This window comes from Eulemur rufifrons, chromosome 1 (genome assembly GCF_041146395.1).
Source record: "Eulemur rufifrons isolate Redbay chromosome 1, OSU_ERuf_1, whole genome shotgun sequence".
NCBI classification, from domain to species: domain Eukaryota; kingdom Metazoa; phylum Chordata; class Mammalia; order Primates; family Lemuridae; genus Eulemur; species Eulemur rufifrons.
The window spans coordinates 39877777-39902789 of NC_090983.1; the positions used below are offsets into that span (position 1 = coordinate 39877777).

General features: G+C 35.9%; 1 protein-coding gene across 4 annotated transcripts in view; it reads right to left on the reverse strand.

The window, feature by feature from the left end:
- Positions 1-25013, reverse strand: part of NAB1 (NGFI-A binding protein 1) — a 116746-nt gene that overhangs the window by 7341 nt on the left and 84392 nt on the right. For all 4 annotated transcript variants that reach the window (XM_069469243.1, XM_069469268.1, XM_069469258.1 and 1 more), the window contains 4 exons: positions 22818-23655; positions 12467-12600; positions 9610-9661; positions 226-315 (listed from right to left, as the gene is read on the reverse strand). In XM_069469243.1, the coding sequence (XP_069325344.1) occupies positions 226-315; positions 9610-9661; positions 12467-12600; positions 22818-23655 (1114 nt within the window). The remainder of the gene's footprint in view (positions 1-225; positions 316-9609; positions 9662-12466; positions 12601-22817; positions 23656-25013) is intronic.

Below are 25013 nucleotides of genomic sequence, written 5' to 3' on the forward strand. Positions count from 1 at the left end.
CAAAACTACAAAGAATAAATAAGCAGCACTATATCAGATTCTGTTCATAAACCAAATCAAATCAAGTTGTTATTGCTATCTTGTTGATACAGCTGTGGATCAGATGATGTCATAAAAAGAACCACAAATAAATTCAGTTCTCAGACATTTAAAACCGAAGCTAGCTGGAGCAATCATTTATTTTTTAACCTACAGACACTATTATGAAATAATAACTGTAGTTACCTGTGAAGTAAGAGCTGCGAGTTCTTCACTCTTAGCTCTAGCCTGCTGGAAGAGAGTTTGTACGGAGTCCTGGAAATCTGGAAACCCATCCTGTGGGTAAAAGAATAAGTCCTATATATTTAAAGTTTATAAAAGTAATAAAATAACCATATTATCAAAAATTCAGAAAATAAGGCAAAAAACCCACACCTTAATCCCATTACCTGAATAATAATGATTAAGATTTTAATCCAGAAAATGAGGATAACAGAACCTATCTATTAATATAAAGGCTGGTTGCAATGATTAAATGAGAGAAAGCAAATGAAATAATGCCTTTACCATGTAATAACTACTAAATAAGTATAGCAATGTATACTAAATTCTTTATTAAATAGGGTCTATTTGGGGGCACCATATTCATGGACAATACCTCAACTTCAATTATTTCCATTTTATACTTTAAATATATGTATCCCACCTACTACTTTTTTCAATGTTTTTTGCTTTGCTTATTGCTCCACATGAACGTTATCACTATAAAACATCCTTATAGCATGGTTTTAGTAATCTCAGGGAAAGCTACTAAAAGACTCCTCACAGAAATTATCATTAACAATTAAACTCCTAAACATGTATTTCCTTCCTTGTCTGATAAACTCTATATTTGTAGCAGAGGGTGAATCATTAAAAACCAAAGTTCTTAAAATACACAATAAAAAAGATGTAATAATGACAAAATGTTTTACCTTGTTTGAGATAAAAAATAGTTCAATGGTTCAAAAACTTTTCCCGGAAAAATTTATTTCTCCACTGCAGCTATGTTTTCAAGTATTTTATCTACCAAAATTCATTTCCTAAGTATAATTAATTTGCTATTTTTAAAATTCAAAGTCATGAAATAATAGGAGTCAAGAGCAAATAAGCTTCACATCTCGAGATAGTCTTATATAGTTTTATGATAGGTCAATATACAAAAAGCAGCACTTTTAAAGTATTGAAAAAGCTGCCCTTCTAGGTCTCTACATTGGCTTACAGGAATAATCATTAAGTGAGCTAGAATAAGATAAATGAAAAGAGTACTTTTTCTTAGCCATTCCATTTCTCTTCTAAGAATTTATTTAGACCTAAAAATCCAACTTTCTCTTTAGCATAGCCTCCTGTAAGTTCTAAAGTGCAATGAGGTATGCCAGTAGAAGACTTAGAGCAACGACGACAGTAAGAGCAGCCTACAGTGTGCGAGTCCCTAGGTTCTACATTTTATGCCCATTATCTCATTTAATCTTCACCACAAACAACACTAGATTTCCCTCATTTTATGGCTACAGACACTGGCTTCAAAGCCTATGCTCAATCCATAAATTCCTAGGGTTAACACCTTTGTGAAACTCACAATAAATATAGGCATTTCTCCTACAGCTGTTTTTCATAAGCTGAAATGGCTTTAGCTCTGTGACTTGCACTGAGTTCAAAACCCAATTCTACTTATTTGCTGTGATACTGGGCAGATTATTTCATCTCTCTGTGTCTGCTTCCTCATCTATAAAATGAGGATAACAAGTGTGCCTGGCTAACTTATAGAATCATTTTAAGAAAGCAAAAATTTCCTGAAAAATACTTAGCACAGTGCATCACACAAAGGAATTAATAAATGTTTGTAACTGGTATTTATTAAGTTCATCCAAAAAGCCACCAGATTTAATCAGAGTAGAGCAGATCACATGCTGTAAGAAGTGACTGACTGTATCTCTATGATACAGGGAGAAAAGGATAAATTTTATAGATATTTACATAGTATGGACATCTTAGAAAATGAGGAACTAGACATAACCAGCCATGTAATATTGATTATATTGATACAGAACTGTCTACTGAAAAGAACATTGGAAATCTAGAAACACATATTTCAATGTTCAACAAAAATGTCTTGTTCACCTAGCTGGCTCCTATACTGTATTCAATATGGGGATACAGAGGCAAACAAGACAGGCATGCCTCCCGCCCGCCTTATAAGTACAGCCTAGAGAGGGAAATGGACGGAGGTACAGAGCACAGCAGAGGGCCCTGTGGCACAGAAGGCTTCCCAGAGGGCTGTCTAGGCTAAGGCTTGAAGGAAAAGATTCTCTAGGAAGAGAGAGCTCCTTGTATAAAGGCCTGAAGGCAAAAGAAGAGGATACACTGTAGAAGCTGAAAGTACCTAATATAGCTGAAATAGGGAATATATTGAGAAAGAGTGGTGAGAGAAGTTGGAACGCAAGACCAGATAATGTGAGGCCTTGTAAATTATGTTAAGAATTTTAGATTTTATCTTAAAACGCAGAGAAACCACTGAAGGTCTTAGAGAAGAGACTGCTCAGATCTTCAATTTAGAAAGCCCAGTCTGAATGCCACGGGGTGCATGTAGGGGGGTTCAGGATGGTGGCAGGGAGGCTGGTTAGAGGACTGTGAAGACAGAACAATGGCCCAGCCCAGGGCAGTGGTAGATGTGACACAGAAATAAGGCAACTGGGAGTCTGGCGGTGACATTCACTAGAATAAGGAACTTGTGACCAGAAGGTTTGGGAGGGGCCAGAAAGTCGACGAATTTAGTTGGGGACATGTTGAGCTCATCCGCCAGTGAACCTCCCTGAAGAGAAACCAGGTAAACAGGGGCCCTGAGTTTGGATTTGGGGTGAAATCAGGGCTGGAGATTAGAGAGTCATCAGCACCCAATCAGGATCCCCAGGAGCCGTACTATCTCAATACTGCTTCTGAAGGAGCTTGCAGAAGGAGAAAGGAACGGTCTAGTCTTTTCATATTAGGAACCAGATGAGTAACCTCAGGCAAGAAAGTTAACCTCACTGTTTACAGAGTTCCAAATGTTTGAATGGGGATTACATCACCTGCTTTGTCTGCCCAGTGGCGATTTCTGGGGATTAAATGAAGTAACACAAATTGGTAAATCTTGGGAAAGTACACATTGCCATACAAATACATGGTGACACTACTGTCAGGACTATTCCACCAGGCGGATATTGAAAAGCTGGAAGGGGGAACTTCTAACTCTGCATGTATGAGTTTATGAAAAATGGACACTGTTCTATCATTAATAAAGAGAAATAAAAGCCTATAAGTAATAAATAACAATATCCAAAAAAATCAGTGATCTCTCTGCAACTGAGTACATCAGTCATTTTTTCCTGCAGTCTTGACAGTTCATTGTGGATGGGAAAACTACAGTAGCTATTACTGCATGTCACACAAAGTAGGTTTAAGGTACCCAAAATATACAACTTAGAAATAAAAGGGAGAATATTCCCAAGAAAGTTGTCTCTTTCACAGTATGTTTGGTACAGAACTTTTGCTTCCCAGGCTCCAGCTGCACCGTGCTGTGAGCTATCTATCTCCACATCATACTTTTGGTGGCTGCCATTAATCACAGTGTTCCCGTGCTGATGAGACTCTGGGTCTGAGCACTGAGAAAATAAAATATAGAAGGCGGGATGCTGTTCATGACCTAAATTACTCTCATCCCATTGGTCTCCACCCCCATTCCTCCTCATCCTTCCTGCCAAACACTAGCAAGCTGCTTTAAGCTGCTTAACTGTCTCTAAATGACTTGCTACAGCAGATGTTCTCAGCCCCACATGTGCATTTTCCTTTTTTCTACTCACACTTTCTGTATGAATAGCATATTGTAATGCTTCTGTTTTTCTGATCCAGAGGGGAAGAGTCTACACCAAATTAGACCAGCCTTCTTTTCAACAAGCTTAGGAACAGCGTAGGTGGATATTCTGATACCCGCCCCCCCCCACCCCCAACTGCTAGCAGATGTTTCCTCCAGGTCTTTCTCTTCAAGCCCAATTCTCCGACTTCCTGGGCTCTATTAACAACCTCAATTCTTTTATCCAGTTATCTCAGACTGCTTTGCACCCTGACACCCACAGGGTCAAGAATGCTGTCACCTCCCATTTCTGCCTAGTCTCCACTAATTTCAGTGAAGGAAGAAAACACAGATGAGATATGAGCACTCATAGTGCCTTTAGTCAGCTGCCACCACCGGCCCTGAGACCGGCAGCTTTACATACCCTTCCTCCCTTCTGAGATGTTACTTGTAACACTGGAGTTAATGACAGAGTTTCTTCCTCGAAATCAATGTGTTCTTAATGAAAAAGAAAAGATATCAACTGAATCCACTTTTAACTGACACTTTAAAAATTTAGAGGACAAGAGAGCAGGGACTTTGGTCTTGATTTTTCATCTCCCTGAACGAGCTGTCAAGCCATCTTAAATACATCTGTCATAGGCAGGGCACAGGAAATCAATTAATTTTTCTTGATTTACTGTTTATTTTTCCAACACACTGTTTTTACTCATTCTAAAGCATCAGCATATCAAATGGTAATCTCTTATAAATATTTTGCTGCTAAATGCCATATTTTCCTGAGCTGTGCATGAAGGTTTGGGCAGAATGAAGTTTTAAAATATTTGTCCAATGTTTTCTATCTGCAAAGCTCTTATTATATAGTAGTTCCCTCTTAAAGGATAGTTAATTGCTTGATTTTTTTAAAAAAAAATACCAGTATACCCATTGCATAGAAGTACTTAACATAATCTGTTGTCCTTAAATAATGTTTCTTCTTACAGGGTATGCTAAACATTAAAAAACATAGAAATTTTGAACTTTATTTCTTTAATTCCTAGAATATATGAGATAGACACAGAGAAAAAGACTGCTAGCTTGGGTCAGTTAACATTTACATTGTTAAATTTTCTACTCAAAAATTATTGTTTACTAGAATAAACTTCCTTGGATTAGAACATAATAACTGCTGCTATTCGCCCTTTTCAAAGACTACCAGTCTTGTGCACATTTTGCCCTTCAAACCATCCTAGCAGGAGGACAGGTATAACACCAATCGTGTTTTTCACACTCAAGGTGCTTTGGGAATGTTCATTACCACCTGGGGAGGTGGTATCGCTTTGGTGTTTAGGAGTCAGATACAGATTGGAAGCTGCGCCTCTCCCACTGGACCCTTTGTAGGGTCTCTCCTTGGCTGTGAAGTGGAAATCATAAAGTCTCCATATAGGCCACACAAGACCATCTGTGATAATGAATTCCAAATGCCTAGCAGGGGCGGATGCATAACAGAGTCAATAAAAAGTAGTTAGTTTCACAACTGCCCGGGCCTAGAAGATTTGAGATTTCTGATGAAAATGAACAGTAAGAATAAATATAATCCATTTTCATTTCAGCTGAGTGGATTCAGATGAATCCACTCAGATGGTTGTATTCCAGGTAGACAAGCTATTCATCCAGTCTGGGCAAAAGAAATACTCCCAAACCTCACTTACTAACACATGGAGTTGAAGAGGTGCTTTCCCTAGAGGTTTCATTCCAAATGGTGGGTTCCCTAAGGCCAACCTAAGCTGGCAGTCTTTTTCTCTGTGTCTATCTCATATATTCTAGGAATTAAAGAAATAAAGTTCAAAATTTCTATGTTTTTTAATGTTTAGCATACCCTGGAAGAAGGAACATTATTTAAGGACAATAGATTATCTTAAGTACTTCTACACAATGGATATACTGGTATTTTTTTAAAAAAATCAAATGAGTAATTAACTATCCTTTAAGAGAGAACTATTATATAATAAGAGCTTTGCAGGTAGAAAAAAATTAGACAAATATTTTAAAACTTCATTCTGCCCAAACCTTCATGTACAACTCAGGAAAATAATGGCATTTAGCAGCAAAGAAAAGATCTTCCTGAGCTTGAAGAAAGCACTACTTTTATTAGTGCACACTAATGCACTGATAATAGCAGGCAAGAAAATGTTTCCCTTTCCCTTCAATGTCAATGTCACTTTTATTTTATCTGTTGGACATTGCATTTCTTTCTGTTCATTATAAAAATTATCTTTTCAAGATGGAAAAAAGTCAGCAACTTGGCATGTATGCTTATTGGTTATCGTAAAGGATTTTGGAAAACTAAAGATAAAAAGAAAAAGAAAATACTGTCTCATTAATTTGAGCCTTGTAATCAGGAATCTGTCATACTTTACAATAGGCTAAACTTAAGCCTATCTCTGTATTATTTTCTTTAAGTAGAGAATAATAAGCTGAGAATCACAAGAGAAACATTCAAATGAAATAAGAGAAAAATTATGTTCAAAGAATTCTAAAAATCTTACTAGTTTTATTTATGAAGTCCTTCGTGTCAGTCACACTCTAGACAAACTGGTCTACTTATCGTTCTCTAAACATGCCTAGTATTTTCTTACCTCCGTGTCTTTGTCCATGCTAGTCTATTTTTATAATGCCACACACAGCCCTCACCCGCATCCCTATCTTCTGAAATTCTACCCTTCTTTTAAAAACCCATCTTAAATGATATCTCCACAATATAGCCTCCCCTAATTTCTTCTCATGCCAGAAATTCTCTCTCTCCCCAGTAGCCACATACAAGATAGTTATGAACAAAGCATTAATACCTGGTGAAGAGTTTTAAGGGAGTAGTAACCCTATGCAGCCAATACTAACCACCTCAGTATCAGCTTTAAAACAGCTCCAGTATCTCAAATCTGACTTGAAGTACAACAAACAGGATTCAGACAAAGATTTATACCAATACTATATATTTTACAAAGGATTACACTATCTACATGCCTAGGTATGCACACACACACAATTTGAAGAGGCCTGCAATATACAAGTGCTTAAGAAAAAAAAAAAAAACTAAGCAAAAACAGAACAAAATTAAAAACATACAAACCAAGAACAACAACAACAAAAATGAACCAGTATCCTAAATTCAAAGCTATAGTTTCTACTTATTTCTAGAAAACAAAATCAAGAGTTTAGTGTCCCTAAAAGCATTTAAGAAAATTTGGTACTGATTAGGTCACTTGTCTTATTTGGGAAGGATCAGAATAGTTATTCACAGGAAAAAGAAACACTGATTATCTTAATCCTGAATCCAGAACTGTTCCAAGTGGCTTTGTGAACTCTAGTAAATCAACAAAATAACCATGTAGAATTATACTTTAATTATCTCTAGTGGGATATATTTAAAGGAACAGAAGAGTCACATCTAATGCTATAACCCTACACTATGGGCTTCAAATAAGAAACTCAAACATTGTAACTGAATACAAGAAACAGTTTGCTTAAATTTCAGATCAGGGTCATTGAGAGGGTCAGAAAGACTTACCAAGACAGCCTAATGAGAAACAACTACAGCTCAAACAGTCTACGAGATTCACGATCACAAATTTCAATGCTCAGTATCTCTCAAGCTATACAAAACAGACAAGTGGAGATTAAATGTGAGAGCAGCCTGAATCATGATCACACTGAGGGCCAATGGTGAAACAGAGATGTGGAATTATTACTAGCCTAGTAGCTGGCTTCTTTTCCTGGTCACTGGGTAGGTTTTGTACCTTCTTTCCTTTAAATCCTCCAATGGCACATGCCTTCTTAACTAACAGTTTCTATGTTTACTTGCCTTCCCTTTCAGTGGCAGTGAGTCACTGACTGTGGATTTAGTCAGTCAGTAACTACATCCATAAGGATCCTCTGTTACCTGGGGGTGCAATGGGATAAAACCATCTCATTAGTTAGACCTCCATAGAAAAATTATCTTCCATGAAACTTAGGAAGTGAGCGAAGGAAGCTTCATCTGTATTTACAGCCGCTCCCCATTGCTCACATCACTGCCTGAGCTCCAATTACCCTCCCACCCCCAACCCCGTGGAAAATTGTCTTCCATGAAACTGCTCCCTAACGCCAAAAAGGTTGAGGACTGCTAAGTTAGACCACCTTTCACTGTAGCCTTTTATATAATTTTAACAAATTTTCTAACTGGTACCTGAGGCTAACTATCTTAAACGTTACTCAGAGCTAACAGTGAGGTAGATTACAAATATAAGCACAATTTTTTAAAGACACACCCTTTCTTAGATAAAATACTTTTGAGAACCACTGCTTTAGGATAAAGCATTTAGAAGTTAAAGATGCTTATTCACAGCCATTCATTATTTCATCTAACACATTTTATTAAGTGCCTATTAAGTAGAAGGCACTGTTATAAACCCTGAGTATATAGTAGTAGATACACAGATAAGAGCTCTATTCTTAACTAATGGGGTACACTGATAATAAATTTAAAACAAACATACAATAGTTTCAGGTAGCAGCAAGTGCTATGAAAACAGAGCAAACCAGGAGAACGAGCCTGAGTGTGAGCGTAGGGTGAGGGTACCCTTCTAAAGAAAGGGAGGCAGGGAAGTGGGGAAACTCAGCTGTGACCTGAAGCCATCTAGAAACGTATAAGTCTAGGTAGAGGGGACAGTGAGTGCCGAGGCGCAAGTGAGTGTGGCGTGTTCCAGGGACAGCAAGTTGGCCAGTGTAGGTGGAACACTGTAAAAATGGAGAGTGTGGCAGCAGACGAAGCAGGAGATGCAAGCTGGAGTCAGGTCACGTAGGGTCAGGAAAAGGCTTACAGTTTATTCTAGGTACAGTAGAAAGCCACTGGAAATATTTCAGTAAGAAAGGGATTTAGGTTTTTACAGGATAACTCTGGCTTTGGTATGAGTAAAGGATTATTGCCATACAAATTTTAGATACTTAGTAAGTATAATTTGATGATGAAAATGTAGGGTAGTCAAGCATAAGTTATTTGCTTTAACTTGAAATTAAATAATGGGATAGCTAAGAGAACACTGACCCCCCATCCCCTGCCCAAGGGAAAAAGGAAGAAAGGAAGGAGCTGCCTGACTTCAGATTTCCACTCTGCTGCACACTGGACTTTTAAAAAAATATTAAATCCAAATTAAGGAACCATTCAGAAGTAGTTCTGAAACCATTCTATGGTTCTGAACGCCCTAAGACAAGTACATTTTTCTTGTTCAACTCCCACCTTACCACTTCCAAGTCTAAAATCAGAAGAACAGTCTCAATCATGATCCTCTAAAGGAGGTTTTAGTTATAGTAAAGTCTCTAATTTACAGCTACTAAATCATCATTTCCTTCATACAGTTAATATAAAGAAACTAAAAGTTCTCTGCATGTATACAAGATGACTAACGATGTAAATAAGATTATAAAAGGAATAGTTTATCCAGCAAAGAGTTTTAAATCTGTAAGAAACACCAATCTGCAAATCAACCTTTGATAAACTGGACATCAATCTACCCACCACAGGTTCCTTTTAAGAATTTCTTTGCTCAGCTAACCCAAATTTTCACAGATATTGTACTTCAAAGTAACAAAATTCTATATTGTTTTTAAGATTCTGTAATTCGTATTTTACTAGTTTATGGGACTATCTTTTTTTGTCTGAACTAGTAATATTTCACTTTATTTTTAATGATCTTCAAACAGAAGTAGACATTCTTAGCATAAGAAAATGTAATACATAACCATACCTCCACTTTAATTCTCTTTGGGGATAATTCATCTCTTTCTCCACACTTTGACCTAAAGAGAAGGGGAGAAAGAGAAAAACTTGAGAAAGGAACAAATTTTATTCCAAAGGCATCTCAATCAATAACCTTCCACCAAAAACATATAGCCCTGAAACCAACACCAGAAATGACATATTCATAATGAACATTAAATAGTGAAAGAGATTTTTCATCATTTCCAAATTAATATTAGGGCAATATGTAGATACAATTACACATTTTAAAAGGCTACTACCTACGAACTCCCCACACAGACAGCACTCAATAAGTATTTAATAATTATCACATAACGAAAATGAAAAAAAATCAGGGAGGGTATCCCTTTATGGTTCAGTAGGAACAACTGATAAAATGACTAAAATGATCTTTTTTTTGTTGTTGTTGTTGAGACAGAGTCTCGCTCTGTTGCCCGGGCGAGTGCGGTGGCATCAGCCCAGCTCACAGCAACCTCAAACTCCTGGGCTCAAGCGATCCTCCTGCCTCAGCCTCCTAAGTAGCTGGGACTACAGGCACGCGCCATCATGCCCAGCTAATTTTTCATATATATTTTTAGTTGTCCAGCTAATTTCTTTATATTTTTAGTTGAGATGGGGTCTCGCTCTTGCTCAGGCTGGTCTCGAACTCCTGAGCTCAAAGGATCCACCCGCCTCGGCCTCCCAGAGTGCTAGGATTACAGGTGTGAGCCACTGTGCCCGGCCTAAAATGATCACTTAAGATGAACGCTTAAGGCTACATGAGATTAAAATGCATTTTGTCTATCTATCAAAACTACAGATGTATTTACCCTTAACCCAGAAATCTCTCTGCTGGGAATCTATCCCAGAGGTATCTACACATATATAAAATGGCACTCCATCAATTCTAAGGCACATAATTATTTCATGTACCACTATGAAATATTATTGCCAACTATGACAAGCCGTCAACTATAAGTTATACACATCAATATAAAAGATGTTAAAATGTGAAAAAAGTACCTCTCAGAATCAACAAAATATGGTATGTATGATGTTATTTATTGTGGTATTATTTACAATGACAAAAGACTAGAAACAATTCAAGTATCCATTTACAGGAGACTGAACCAAATGCATCAGGTATATTCACACAAATCAATACCATGCAGCTACAAAAAAATGACAAGGAAGATGTGTATGTACTAATATACAAAGCTCTCCAAAATATGTTAAGTAAAATAAAAGCAAAATATAGAAAAATGTCAATGTATGCTACCTTTTGTTTTTTGAAACAAAGGTGAAAATGAAAGTATATATTTGTATTTGTTTGCATAAGCATAAACAAACACACAGGAAGGATAAAAAAGAAACTATTAAAGCTACCTATAATGGGGAGGGGAACAGGGTAAAAGAGGCAGAAATGGGAGTATAACTTTTCTGTATTACCTTTTTACTTAGTTTTAGCTTCTAAATTGTATAAAAGTGTCAACATATTTTTAAATATATTTAACTTAAAAAATATATAAATGTAAATACTATAAGAAACAGCTAAATTTGTTGAAGGCAGATGCCTCTGGGGCATGGAACTGAGAAGGGGGAATGGAGAAATAGGAAGGGGGCAGAGCGTAGGAACTGCTGAGTTTTATTATGAGCCTCATGTACTATATGACTTCTTAAATCATGGACATGTACTATTTTGATTAAAGAAAATTATTTCAACAAAATACTCAAAAAATGTTGTATGATACAATGAAGAAAATGAAAAACCACTGAATCAGCTCGATTACCTAGCTCAAAAAAAAAAAACAAAAAAAAAAACCTTGTAAACAATCCTATAAGGTTGCTGTATATCCTTGTGCTGTTCATTTAGTCTACATACTTTTACTTATTGTCAGTTTGTGAATATGTAGGCATGAGGTAGGGCAGAAAATGAAACTGCTATGATTTAGGAAAAATAATGGTGATGACAACAAATACCTGCAGCAGCGATTTTCAAACTGCAGTACTCACAAGAATCTTCTGGGATGCTTGTGAAAGTTCAGATTCCAAGGTTCCATCCCCAAAGATTGTGATTTATTAGGGCTGGGGAGGATGCTTAGAATGCGAATTTTCAACAAAAACTCAAGAGTCACTCTAATGCAAGTGATCATCTGCATCCACTCAGAGAAACAGTGGCTTGCGCAACAGACGGAAGGCTGGAAATCAGGCTCCATGTGGAACCGAGTGAACAAAATCAAAATGGTCCTGTACCTGCAGACAATGCCTAAGGTTCAAGTAAGAGTACGATGAAGAAGGATAAGGTGTGTTTACATTAAATTCTGAAACTACTATTGCTTTTCAACATTACATTTTTTTTATTTCAAACTCATGTTCTATAATCCATTTGCTAGAAGTATCTTCCAACTTTCCCTTAAACACTGGTCAATATAGTCTTTTTACATATTCAGCAATCTTGCAAACATCTTGCAAAAGGAACTACTCTTTTTCCTCAGAGAGTTCAACAGTTCATGTAGCTAGGAGGTGTACAAATAAGACTATAAATGCTGTCTGACTAAATCCCATCATCACACTCAAAACCAAAGTGTGTGAGAGAAGAATGTCTAAAACCACTACCAGAACAATGCTATAGTACTAGGGAACTATGTCTTTCAAAAGTAAGAAAGACAGAGGAGAATTAAACAAAACAACAAACATCACTTTAGTAATAATGTTTTAAAAAGGCACTGCACTGTTTAATTTTACAGAACTATAATTATGCTTCTACATTTTCAGAAATGTTTATATTCTATTCAACGGATGGTGTTTCAAACTCTATTTTCATCAAGCAAAACAAAAAAATATTGCCAATTAGTTATACTTACTTGGTGGTTCTATAAGTATATTTATAGGTGACTTCTCGAGAAATTTGCCTAGCCAGAGCAAAAAGTTCATCTCTTCTCGTCAGCAGAGCATTATCCTTCACACAGAGTTGAGCAGCTGCTTCATTAACAGTGAGCTAGATACCCAAAACAACGTTTTAAAAATTAAAAACATTTCTATTTTATCAAAATGTAAAAGGTTTCACTTAAGAAGATAACAATGTCATACCATTACATAATGAAATCGTAATTCATAAAAAGCAGGATGGTGTTTATTCCCAATTATTCTTAAGGCCAAATTTCAGAAGAAAATCAACTCATTTACCATCTCACAGAGCCCAAACTAATCAAAATAGTCATCTTGGTTTTACTTATTTATATGCTTTCTTTACTTTTGGTTAAGTAAGAGCATTTACAGACCTCAAGAAAAATAAAAAGTAAAAAATATTCTACATCTCACTTTTCTTATAAAAAACCCAAAAAATTTGACTATGTGACATGAGAAAAATATTTCCCTAGCTGAAAGTCAATATACATGGTCGATGGATTTTTTTAATGTGAACTGATATGAAAATTCTTAAGGAATCAAAATTAAGTGATTTTAGTTAAACATTTATCAAATCACTTAGTAAAAAATAGTTCTCTTGGCCGGGCGCGGTGGCTCACGCCTGTAATCCTAGCACTCTGGGAGGCCGAGGTGGGCGGATCGTTTGAGCTCAGGAGTTCGAGACCAGCCTGAGCAAGAGCGAGACCCCACCTCTACTAAAAATAGAAAGAAATTATATGGACAGCTAAAAATATATATAGAAAAAATTAGCCGGGCATGGTGGCGCATGCCTGTAGTCCCAGCTACTCGGGAGGCTGAGGCAGTAGGATCGCTTGAGCCCAGGAGTTTGAGGTTGCTGTGAGCTAGGCTGACGCCACAGCACTCACTCTAGCCTGGGCAACAGAGTGAGACTCTGTCTCAAAAAAAAAAAAAAAAAAAAAAAAAAAAAAATAGTTCTCAGATATTAGGGCTATACTGGAAAATTAAGGTCTTGGAGACCAATCTCTAAGATCTAATTCTACCCTTTCATGATTCAACATTTGCTAAATATTTCCAATACAGAGTTGGCAATTGTCCAAACACCTTGAACTAAAATTTAAAATAGTAAATGGTATCCTAAACTCAAAACCTGTAACTGTTTAATAAACTGGCAAATATATTTTTTCATGTAATTTTATCAAAGTAAATAGATGGAATTGTTAAGAGGTAAATCAGACTTTTTTTAAAAAGTAAAAAACGTACTCAATCAATAGCAAAAAGAAAAACGGATGTGATGGCCAACAGATCAGAGATAAGTTCTGCTCTACCATTTACCAGCTGTGACTTTGGATATGCAAAAATTTCTCCAAAACTTGGTTTTCTGAAGGCAAAATAGGATAATATCACTATCCCAGGGGCTCTAACAAGAAATAAATGAGGAGATACACTGGCACACAGCTCTTGCTGGTGTTAGTTTCTTGTTTTCTTTCCCTAAAAAATCAGGTACAGTTGCCCTCCTTATCTGTAGTTTCATTTTCCACAATTTCAGTTACCTGTGGTCAACCACAGTCTGAAAATATTCAATGGAAAGTTCCAGAAATAAAAACAATTCATACGTATTAAATTGTGTGCCATCCTGCTCCATTCTGCCCAGGACGCGGATTATTCCATTGTTTAGTGTATCCACACTGTCTACGCTCCCATCAGTCACTTAGGAGCCACCTTGGTTATCGGATGGACCGTGGCAGGATCACAGTGCCTGTGTTCCAGTAAGCCACATTTGACTCAATGATGGCCCCAAACTGCAAGAGTAGTGATGCTGGCATATTGTTATAATTGTCCTATTTTATTATTATTGTTGTTAATCTCTTACTGTGCCTAATTTATAAGTTAAACTTTACCATAGGTATGCATGTATGGGAACAAACAGCAAATACAGGGTTAGGTACCATCCGCAGTTTCAGGCATTCAACCGGGGCTCTCGCAATGCATCCCCTGCAGAGAAGGGGGGGCCACTGTATTCACCCTTTCTCTCTACCCAGGTATCCCACCTTTATTTATAATAATTTTTCTTTTTCTTTTTTTTTTTTAATTTTTTCGTGTCCCTCAGCAGTTCTAATAATAATTTTTCTTATTTAAATTTTTTGAAAACACAGAGACAAATGAAAATAAATGCAGTGTACAATCCTTCCATCCAAAATGACAATGTTTTAACATACATTATTCCAGTATTTCTCTGTGTACATATAAATGTAAGTATATATGTACAGATTTATAATCTACTTTTTTAAACTTATGCATGCTATGTTGTTTATTTTTGCCATGTATCAAGGCAGAGACTTGGCTTGTTTACATCAGCATCTGGCATGGGTTGTATGCACAAATAAATCTGTTAACTGACGAAATAATTTAAATATCCTTTATAATATTATTTTTACTACCTACGCATATAATACTCCACTGTAGAAAGAGCAATACATTATTTAAAGCAACCTCACTCTGGGTGTTAAAGTACCTCTAGTTTTCCATGAACTATTAATATAAATAAAGCTGCAAAAACCATTCTTAAATGTGCATCTTTGCACATATATCCAATTATTTCTTTGGAATAAATTCCACAAATAGATTTGTTAGGTCACAGAATATACTACATTTTAAGACACTTATACATTCCACCAAATTACCATTGAGAAAAGTTGATCCAACTCATAATGCTACCAACAATTATATGAAGAGTCATTTTCTAGAATCGTGACCAACACTGGTCATTATCTTTTAAAAACTTTACCAATAATATATATTTTAAATAGCATTTGGTTATAATTTGCACTTTTTGACAATGAAATTGAACCTTTTTCTTATGTTTTATTTTAAAATCTGCTTGTGGCATTTGCTTATTACAATGCTTCATTTTCTTATGGATTTCAGGAATTCTTTATATATTAAGAGCATTAACTCTTCATCATATGTAGTGGGGTTTTTTTTTTAAGTTCGGAATTAGTCTCATAGCTTTTGCCTTGGGTGCCTTGCATAATAATAACCTTCTCACCCTAATAATATATAACTGTTCTCCTATAATTTAATCTAATAGTTTTACTTTTTCCACTTAAGTATTTAATCCATCTAGAGTGTGTTATGGTTTACTGCAAAGTCAATTAGCAAAAAACAAAAAGAATGTATTATGGAATATGGTGTGATATAGATATCAAAGCACTACACATCCAATGTGAGGTTACATTAGAAATATACCTGTATCCCCAGGAGAATGCAAGGAAAACTACCTGTCTTGAATCTTGGTACTGACTAGGAGAGAATGGAAGATACTTTCTTGAGATTTATTAACCCCAAATCGGCCTCACATAGATCGTCAGCCCTAATTCACACTAAGTGGGCTGAGAATTTATTTTCACAGGGTCCCAGACTGTAGTATCCCCAGATGCCTGGCAGAAGCAAAAGCAAAAAACCTCTTCCCAAGCCTCTAAAAATTCCCATAAATTTCCAAAAAATATGAATTCAGAGAGAGAAGTCATAAAACATCCAAAGAAACAAGATATCAAAAGTGAAAATTAGAGGCCGGGCGTGGTGGCTCACGCCTGTAATCCTAGCACTCTGGGAGGCCGAGGTGGGCGGATCGTTTGAGCTCAGGAGTTCGAGACCAGCCTGAGCAAGAGCGAGACCCCATCTCTACTAAAAATAGAAAGAAATTATATGGACAGCTAAAAAAATATATATAGAAAAAATTAGCCGGGCATGGTGGTGTATGCCTGTAGTCCCAACTACTCGGGAGGCTGAGACAGGAGGATCGCTTGAGCTCAGGAGTTTGAGGTTGCTGTGAGCTAGGCTGACACCACGGCACTCACTCTAGCCTGGGCAACAAAGTGAGACTCTGTCTCAAAAAAAAAAAAAAAAAAAAAAAGTCAAAAAAAAAAGAAACAAAAGTGAAAATTAGTAGGAACAACAGACAACAGAATCAGATCCTCAAAGACTTTATTTAAATAAATAAAAGAAGTTGAACATATGATTAAAAATCAATACAGTAAAAATGGCCAAGAAAAATCGAGAACAGGAGAAGAGAAAGAAACTGGGGCAGAAACAAACAGAAGTTTTAAAAGCACATAATAAATAACAGAATAACCACTAATTTCTAAACATAAAAATGAAAGCCAAAAAAATGGCATTTTCAACTACTCCGGGAAAACCACTAACAATATAGAATTTAATACCCAAAAATAATTAAGAATAAGAACAAAATAAAGACATTTTCTTGTAGTATGGGGAAGGACAGAAAGTTTGCCACCAGTAGGCCTTCATTAACAAAATTCTAAATGATGCGTTTCAGATAGAAGGAAACTAATCCCAGATAATAAATCTGCAATACAAAGTATGGAGGGGATACAAACAAAATAATGGAAAAATCCAAAATATTAGCCATTACAATATATGTAAATGGACCAAATGTTCCAGTTAAAGACAAAGAATATCAGACTGGGTTCTTTAAAATCCAACAATTGGTATTTACAAGAGATATATATAAAAACATGGATTTAGAAAGGCTGAAAATAAAAAGATGATAAAAAGATGTAACAGGCAATTACTAATAAAAAGAGAGCTCATGTATTAATACCAAACAAAATAAGTTTTTAAAGCAGAATGTATTATTGTTAAAGATTAATAAGATTATTGCAAAAAGAAATAGACAACTCTACAATTAGAGTACGAGATTTTAGCATACAACTGTTTTTTACTGATACAGCAAGCAGACCAAAAAAAGAGAAAGAAAACCCAAAACAGTAAGAATATGAGATTTGAATAACAGCTAATAAGCTTGTTAAAACAGACACAGAACAGCCCACCACCAACTGCCCAAGATACTGTTTCTAAGCACATAAAAAAAACACTGACCACAAACTAGACCCTAACTAAAATCTCAACAAATTTTAAAGGACTGGTATCACGCAAACCATATCCTCTGGACCAAAATGTAATTCAGTTAGAAATCATTAGGAAAAATAACTAAGGAAAAAAATCACTCATATTTGGAAATGAAGAAATACCTCTAAATAATTCATGGGTCAGAAATCATAAACCAAAAAAAATCAGAATTGGAAAAAAAAACCTCCCACCAAAATTTTGGGAATAACACTAAATCAATAACATAGTGAGAATTCATTGCTTTAATTGCTTATATTAGAAAAAGAATGAACATTAATGAACTAAGAACCCAAATTAAGTTAGAACAATAAACTGTAAGAAAGGAAAGAAACATCAACACACACATACACAGCACAAGCAAGAATATCAACTAAGGCAAAAGTTATTTCTTTAAAAAGATCAGGGGTTGGCAAGCTTTCATTATAAAATAAGGCCAGAGAGTAAATAAATATTTTAGGCTTCACAGGCCAAACAGTCTATGTCACAACTAGTCAACTCTGCCACTGTGGCTCAAAAGCAGCCAAAGACAACAGATAAACAACTAGGCATGGCTGTCTTCCAATAGAAGTTTATTTACAAAAACAAGAGGTGGGCCACATTGGGCCCATGGACCCTAGCTTGCATATCTCTGAAAAAGTAAAACAGACAAACCTCTGGCAAGGTTGATCAGTGAATAAAAAAGAGAAAAATGTACAAACATTAGGTCTTAAAAACTATAAACTGTATGTTAGTAAGTTTGAAAACTTAGATGAAATAGGCATATTCTTAGATAAATGTAACTTGTCTAAAGTGACTTAAGAAGAAGCAGACTACTTTAATAGACATATAATCCATTTTTTAAAATCATCAGAAGAAAATGTCCCATATTTCTTCTCAAGTGTAAAATGCTGAAATCAAGCTGAGAGTTAAGAATAAAGTAACATAATCTATTAACAATGTGCCCAAGTTTATGGCATTTCAATATTCAGCATTTCTCCTCTCTCAAAGCTGAAACTGTGGGACTCCTCTGAAACACTCAGCCCTGACTTTGCTACACTACAATAGCAATCGATCTAAGCTTGGTTTCATTGTTTATTCTGCAGGCCTGGTTCCTTGTCTTGGTAACCTGCTCAGCACCCCAGTCCCTGTAAAATTTCCACTCTGTCTACAGTTACCCGTTGACTATGTTCCCCTCTTCCCCTTCCTATCTTTCTAGAGGTCATTGGCAGGAAGTCGCCATCTGCTGACAGATATTCTGTAATGCCAAATTGTCTACCTGCACATATTTCTGAGTAAGTTCCTACATTCTCTACTTCCTAGTTATTCCCAACTCTTATCTTAGTTTATCTCTCCTCACCCATTTATTGATTTAAGAACCGAGGTACACTACTGTCTGCTAACACCCCTTTGGATAGATGGAACATTCTGCCTGTCTGTGCTTGTTTCTAGTATTGCTTCGGGTTTATCCTTTAGCACCTGCCCCACCCCAACAACTTGAATGGTTCTAAGCCTCAGTCCCTCATACTATCTTTATGGTCTGACTCCTACAAACCAGACCACACCTAGCCAGGTCCTAAAACTATGATCGATTCTTTACCTTACAAAAAGTGGGCTAACAATGATTCATTCCTAATTCTTATAAACATATAAAAATGCTTAAAAGAAAAAGAATCTTATGTGCTTGTGAGAGCAGAAAAACTTTCAGGTATAGAAAAACTTCCTGATTTTCAGCCACTAGTGACCTATATGCAGCTCTAGGTCTTAAAAGATTAGAAGACCAGTATCCACAGGGTTTATATGAAGAAACTCTCAGAACAGCTAGATTAAGCCAAATGAATTACAAATAAGTCATATATTTTCTTATTTAGAAACTGAGAACAAACTAGAAACGTTTTTCAATCTCAGGAAATCAGAAAAACTAAAAAAAAATTTTTTTCTCTCATTTTAAAAAAATCAAGGAAAAAAATGCAAAATTCTCATAATTACCTAAAAGGTACACTTAATAGTATTTTCTTTCTTTTAATTACCTCAAGATTTCATAATTTCCTCCAAGGTCTTGGATGGTTAGTGGTTTGAAGAAAGCTTCCTGATGCATAAACTTTTATCCTAAACTATATTATTGGACCAGATTCACATACTTGAGTTATAAGTAACAAGTGGCCTAAGTTAAGTTTCCAAAACACCAGCCACATCTTCCAAAGCCCCCACCCCCACATCTCAGCCTACTGGCATAAGTATCTTTCATTTTGAGTATTTCCTTATTTTGGGAAACCCACCATTATTTAAATACCATCTGTACCTACCTACCTAGAGAACCAAAGAGCCCCTTAGCAAAAGCGAAGTATAAAATAATTCTCTTTGGATTTTTATTAAATAGGGTAGAATTTGTTTTAAAAAGAAAAAAAAAAGGTTGACTGGGTTTATTAAAATAATCTTTTAAAAAACTTTTACTTTGATAAAAATACAGGTCCTTTAACACAACTTTGCGTTTCATCTGTATTTTGAAAATTATATGAAAACTAAATTAAAACATGAAACTAAAATTGCTAACACGCTTTGCCTTCTATTTTTCTGTTAATGACAGCCATATAGACTTTTAAGTGGATTCCTCTATTGGTTCATAGGTAAAAAAAAAAAGTATCAAAGTGTAACTGAATTATAATTGCTAAGTGTGGCTTTCTAGATTTACTCACAGGTTCTTGTGAGGCAGTTATTGTAGGGCAATAATAATACTTAAGAATTACAAAAGGATACTCCCCAAATAGATCAAGTCACAGATTTACTGTGACTTAAACTGTTCTGTTAACCAATGCTCTGACCTAAAGCTCCAGTATTCACATCTAAAATCATTTATTTAAAAAGATCAAATGATGAAATTGCTGAAAACAAGATTAATATACAAAAATCAGCCAGTGGTGGCCATTATATAGTGAGGGAAAAAAACTCATTTACAATTATATCCCTTTTATATCTCATATATTTGTATATCTTATTTAAATCAAATAAATTTAAATATATAGGTAATATAGACATTTAACATACATAGTATTTGACATAACAGGAATAAAAGCTATGTGAACAAAAGAACTGTAAAATTACTGAGGAATATAAAAGATCTAAATAAATAAATACAGACATTACATTCCTGTATAAAAGGTCTCATTATTATAACTATGTCAATTTTTTCCAAATTAACCTATACATTTATGGCGTTTCTAATCAAAATAACAATAGAAATTTTGGGGAAACTTGACAAATACATTTAAAATTTCATTTGGGAGGAAAAATACATAAGATTAGCTAAAAAAATGGAAAAGCTGCAAAACAAGACTAATGAAGGAGTACTTGCCTTTCCAGACAAAGAGTTAATACCCTTAACACGGTAACTGCCATGTAAGCTTATTTAACTCATGCTAATTTTCAGCTTGGGGCCTCGTGAAACATATGCAAGTTACATGTCTCTTTACCTTGGGAACCAGAAGAACTATTTTCAAGTTGTATATAACTCACATACAGAAAACAATAAAAAATAACAAAATTTTCATTAAATTAGAAAGGATCATTTTGTGTTCAAAGTTTTTATTTTTATTTTTTTGTAATAAAACACCGTGGCCCCAAGGAAATAATTTTTTTCCTAGTGTGGTAGTCAATGTGTTAAAATATAGTAAGTCCTTACCAATCAATTTTTTAAAAAACAAACACTACCACCATTAAAACAAAGGACATGAACATAAAACAAGATGTCTGCTAAACATATGAAAAGATACTCAGCCTCACTTAGGAAAACAAATTTAAGCAATGAAATTTTTTCATCTATTAGACTGGATTAAAATAAATGTAAAATGCACTATTAACAAGAGTGTAGAGAAATGCCCATGTGCATAATAATGACAGAAGTGTAAATTGCTTTTTTAGAAAGCAATTTAGCAGTATCTATTGATATAGTAAATCCACATATTTCTTGAACTCATAATTTTACACATTGGAATCCATTCGATAGAAAAACATGCAAAAGTCTATAAAGGTGTATATGTATGATAATGTTCATGTACTACTGTATGTAATACTAAAAACCTGCAAAAAATCTATATATCAAAAAGTGAATGGCTAAGATAAATAATGGCACATTCACATGGAATACAATGCAACCCAGAAACGAAGAAGGCAGTGCTATGTGTACTGTACTGACTTGAAAAGATACTTAACAGAACACTGCGCTGTGAGTGTACTATTCCATTTTTAAAAAAAAGAAAAAAAAGGAATTTGGAGAACAGTGTGCAAAATATGATCCCATATTTGTATAGGTAAAGAAAAGTATTTAGTTTACAGACTCAATTACTTTGCATCCTTTTATAATGATTGAATACTTTCACAATGAGTATATATTCTTTTTCATGTTAAAGTACAATTCTGGGGAAAAAGATGTGATGCTGAACATGAAATACTGCGGTCAACCTGAACTTTTTTCAGAGGATTTATTTCTTTCTTCTAAAGGGCACACAGCTTATAAAAGTTTAAAAAGACACATGAAATACTCTTTTTAACTTTCAAAAATGAATTTATTTTCCAAGCATTTATTGGGTGTATTAGACTCTGGGGATATAAAGATGAATGTGATATTATCATCTCTGCCTTAAAGAAACTCAAAGTACACCGCGAGGGACAGACCAGTATACAAATAAGCACAATAAAGTGTTGGAGTTACTGTGACAGAAGTGTATGTAGGAATAAAAATGAAAAGGAAAGGATAGATTTACTATACTTGAAGGAAAAGATAATAGAAAAGACTTAAGCTTATGCTGAGCTAAATTTTAAAGGTGATGTGTTGGCCAGACAGACAAGAGGAGAAAGGGAGTCAATATAAAAGTTTACACACACACACACACACACACACACACACACGTACTTCAGCAAAATATTTCTGGATAGAGTGCCATAAGGATAAAATGAGAATTTTTAATGCTAAACATCAAACCAAAACAATGTCCAAAGCTATAATAATTCTTCCAACATTCACCTAATATAATTTTGTTTTCTGTGCTACCTGAACATTGCTTTAAATTTTGGCTATTTTTACAAAACGTTTCTTCCTTAAAAAAGTCTACAAAAAATTTTTAAATGAAGGGTTACATTTAAAATCCTATTTTATTTCTTAAAAAGCAAACTGCTTTACAAAGACTTTATACTCTCACTGCTTAAATTCTGACATTTTTCTAAAAGTCACCAGACACTGTAGTTCCAAAGTTCGAACACGTTATGAGTTCAAAACAAATAATTCCCCTAACAGAATAGTCTATTTTCATAAGTTTTTAATACCGCTATTAGAGAGTGTTATCTCCTTTGCTGCAACTATTACCAAACTTATCTCTAAAGATCAGCAACAAGCCACATACAGACAGGAAAACATGCGCTTTTTACCTCATGAAGCGTGAGATGTTTCCCATCCTTTCTCTTCGAGTCAAATCTGCCATATATTGCACTGTATTTCCGAATTTCCTCCTCTTTGTGTGGATCATCATCACTCATCTCAAAGATGTGACCAATCATTTTGGCCAACTTCTTGTTGGTTTTTAGCAGCTCTTTCACTTCATTCAAGTCACTTTTGGGTAGTGTGGGGGCCATTCGTTCCACACACTCAGCCACAGAGAGCGCGGCAGCAGCATCCAGCGCCTCGCTGCTTTCCTTTGGGGAGGCTGGGGAGCCCAGGTCTGCTGGGGAGAGGCTGTGCTCGCTCTCAGTGGCATGGGGGCCTTGCCAGAGTCTGGACTCACCAACGCCCGGCAGCGCCAAGCTCCCCATCACATCTGATTTCCCCTGTCCCAAGCTCTGCACACAGGTGGTGGCAGCACATTTGGGGATTTTTAAATGAGGTTCCCGGGCATTGCTACTCCTTTCATAACTACTGCAGGATATTCCCAGCCACGTTGGTGATCCCTCTGGTAATTTATAGATGGGTATGCTACTGACAGGAAGGGAAGTCAGAGGCTGATTGAAAAGGCCGGGGTTTGTAACCCAGTCTCTCAAAGCCTTTTGTAGCCTTCTAACATGAAGGGGCTTGCTAGCCATGCCCACGAGTGCCATGATTTCCAAAAATTCCTCTTCTCCAGCTTCACAGAGTTGCTGGACATCATCACCACCTTGTTGGATAAAGGCATCAAAATAAGAAAGTAGATTGGCTTTTTGTAATATTCTATACAGCTGCAACTCCCCCAAGGTCCTGGGCAAGGCCGCAGCCATCACTATGGATGGGTTTAACCTGCAAAAAAAAAAAAAAGAGGAAAAACTCATCATACTTGCTTCAAACTTCTTAAACCAAATAGGTTAGACATTACAGGATTTAAGAATGCCACATAGGAAAAAACAAAAACAAGGAGCATTTGCATAGCAGCTGATGTTAAGGAAGTATTCTCTCTCTATACTTTCTCATTTTGCACTCCTAACAACCCTAAAGGTCAAGAACTAAACTGATCTATTCCCTTAAAAGAGAATTACTCATAAGCAGGAGTCTAGGGACTCAAACTAAGGCTCATCACAGGACTCTATATCCCATCCTTTTGGCCATCCACTTTGTTGCTCCCATGGTGTGGACACAAGAGGTGGAGGGAAGGACAATCAGATTTAGCAGGAGGTAGAAGTAGAGTATGCTACCATTTGCTGAATACTTACTTTGTGCCAGGCAATATGATAAACACTTCACATTACATATGTCTAATCCTCACAACAGCCCTGTGAGATAGGTATAGTTATTCCCATTTTACAAGGAAAAATGAGCAAGATTAGTCTGGCAGGCAAAGGAAGATAGATTTCAGTATGAATTGGAGATGAGAAAATAAAAAGTGGTATATTTAGGAACAAAGAAAAAAGAGGCAACAAAAATTCAAACAGGTAAGTGATAAAACTTGGTGATCACGTGGAGTAAGTGATGAAGAAAAGGAAACAGTTACCATTTATTGACACTTTCTATGGTTTGAGGAGGAGAAGAGTTATAGGTGACTGTGATTACATATCTGACAGTCCAGAATTTTGACAGACATTGAGGATACAGAAAAATCAGGATGGGATTCCCTTTCAAACGCATGGCACTTGAACATGGCACAGGGCAGAAGGCTTGTGCAGAACTGCCTTGCATGGAAAATAACAGACCAGAGTCTAAGTATGTATCAGGGATAGAGAAGTACGATGAAAGGAGGAGGGTGGGTAAGCCCTCCAAAGCAGCAGCAGAAACCCTAAGACAGAGTCAAGGAAGAAACATACTTGTAGAGTCCAAGCAAGCCAGAGAAGCTTCTTCTTAAAGAGACAGAACAAGATCCAGCAAAGTACTTCCTGCCCTTTCAGCAGCCTTTAAAAGTTGTTCACAGTTACCCAGAGACCTCCAACATACAAAGAGGAGCTGACTGAGTACTTCCATTTAAGAGAAACAAATAAACTTGTAATCAATGCACCCCTAAGATTAAAAGGACTCTGTGGCCCTCTATGGAGAAAATTACAGAAGGCATGCATCAGAGAAAAAGGGAAGACCTACTCTCAACTCAAATAGTATGGAGCAATAGTTAACTGGGAGGTAATAGAAGCAGAGGGACATTAGGAACATCCTTGAAAGCCAGGAAGTCACCA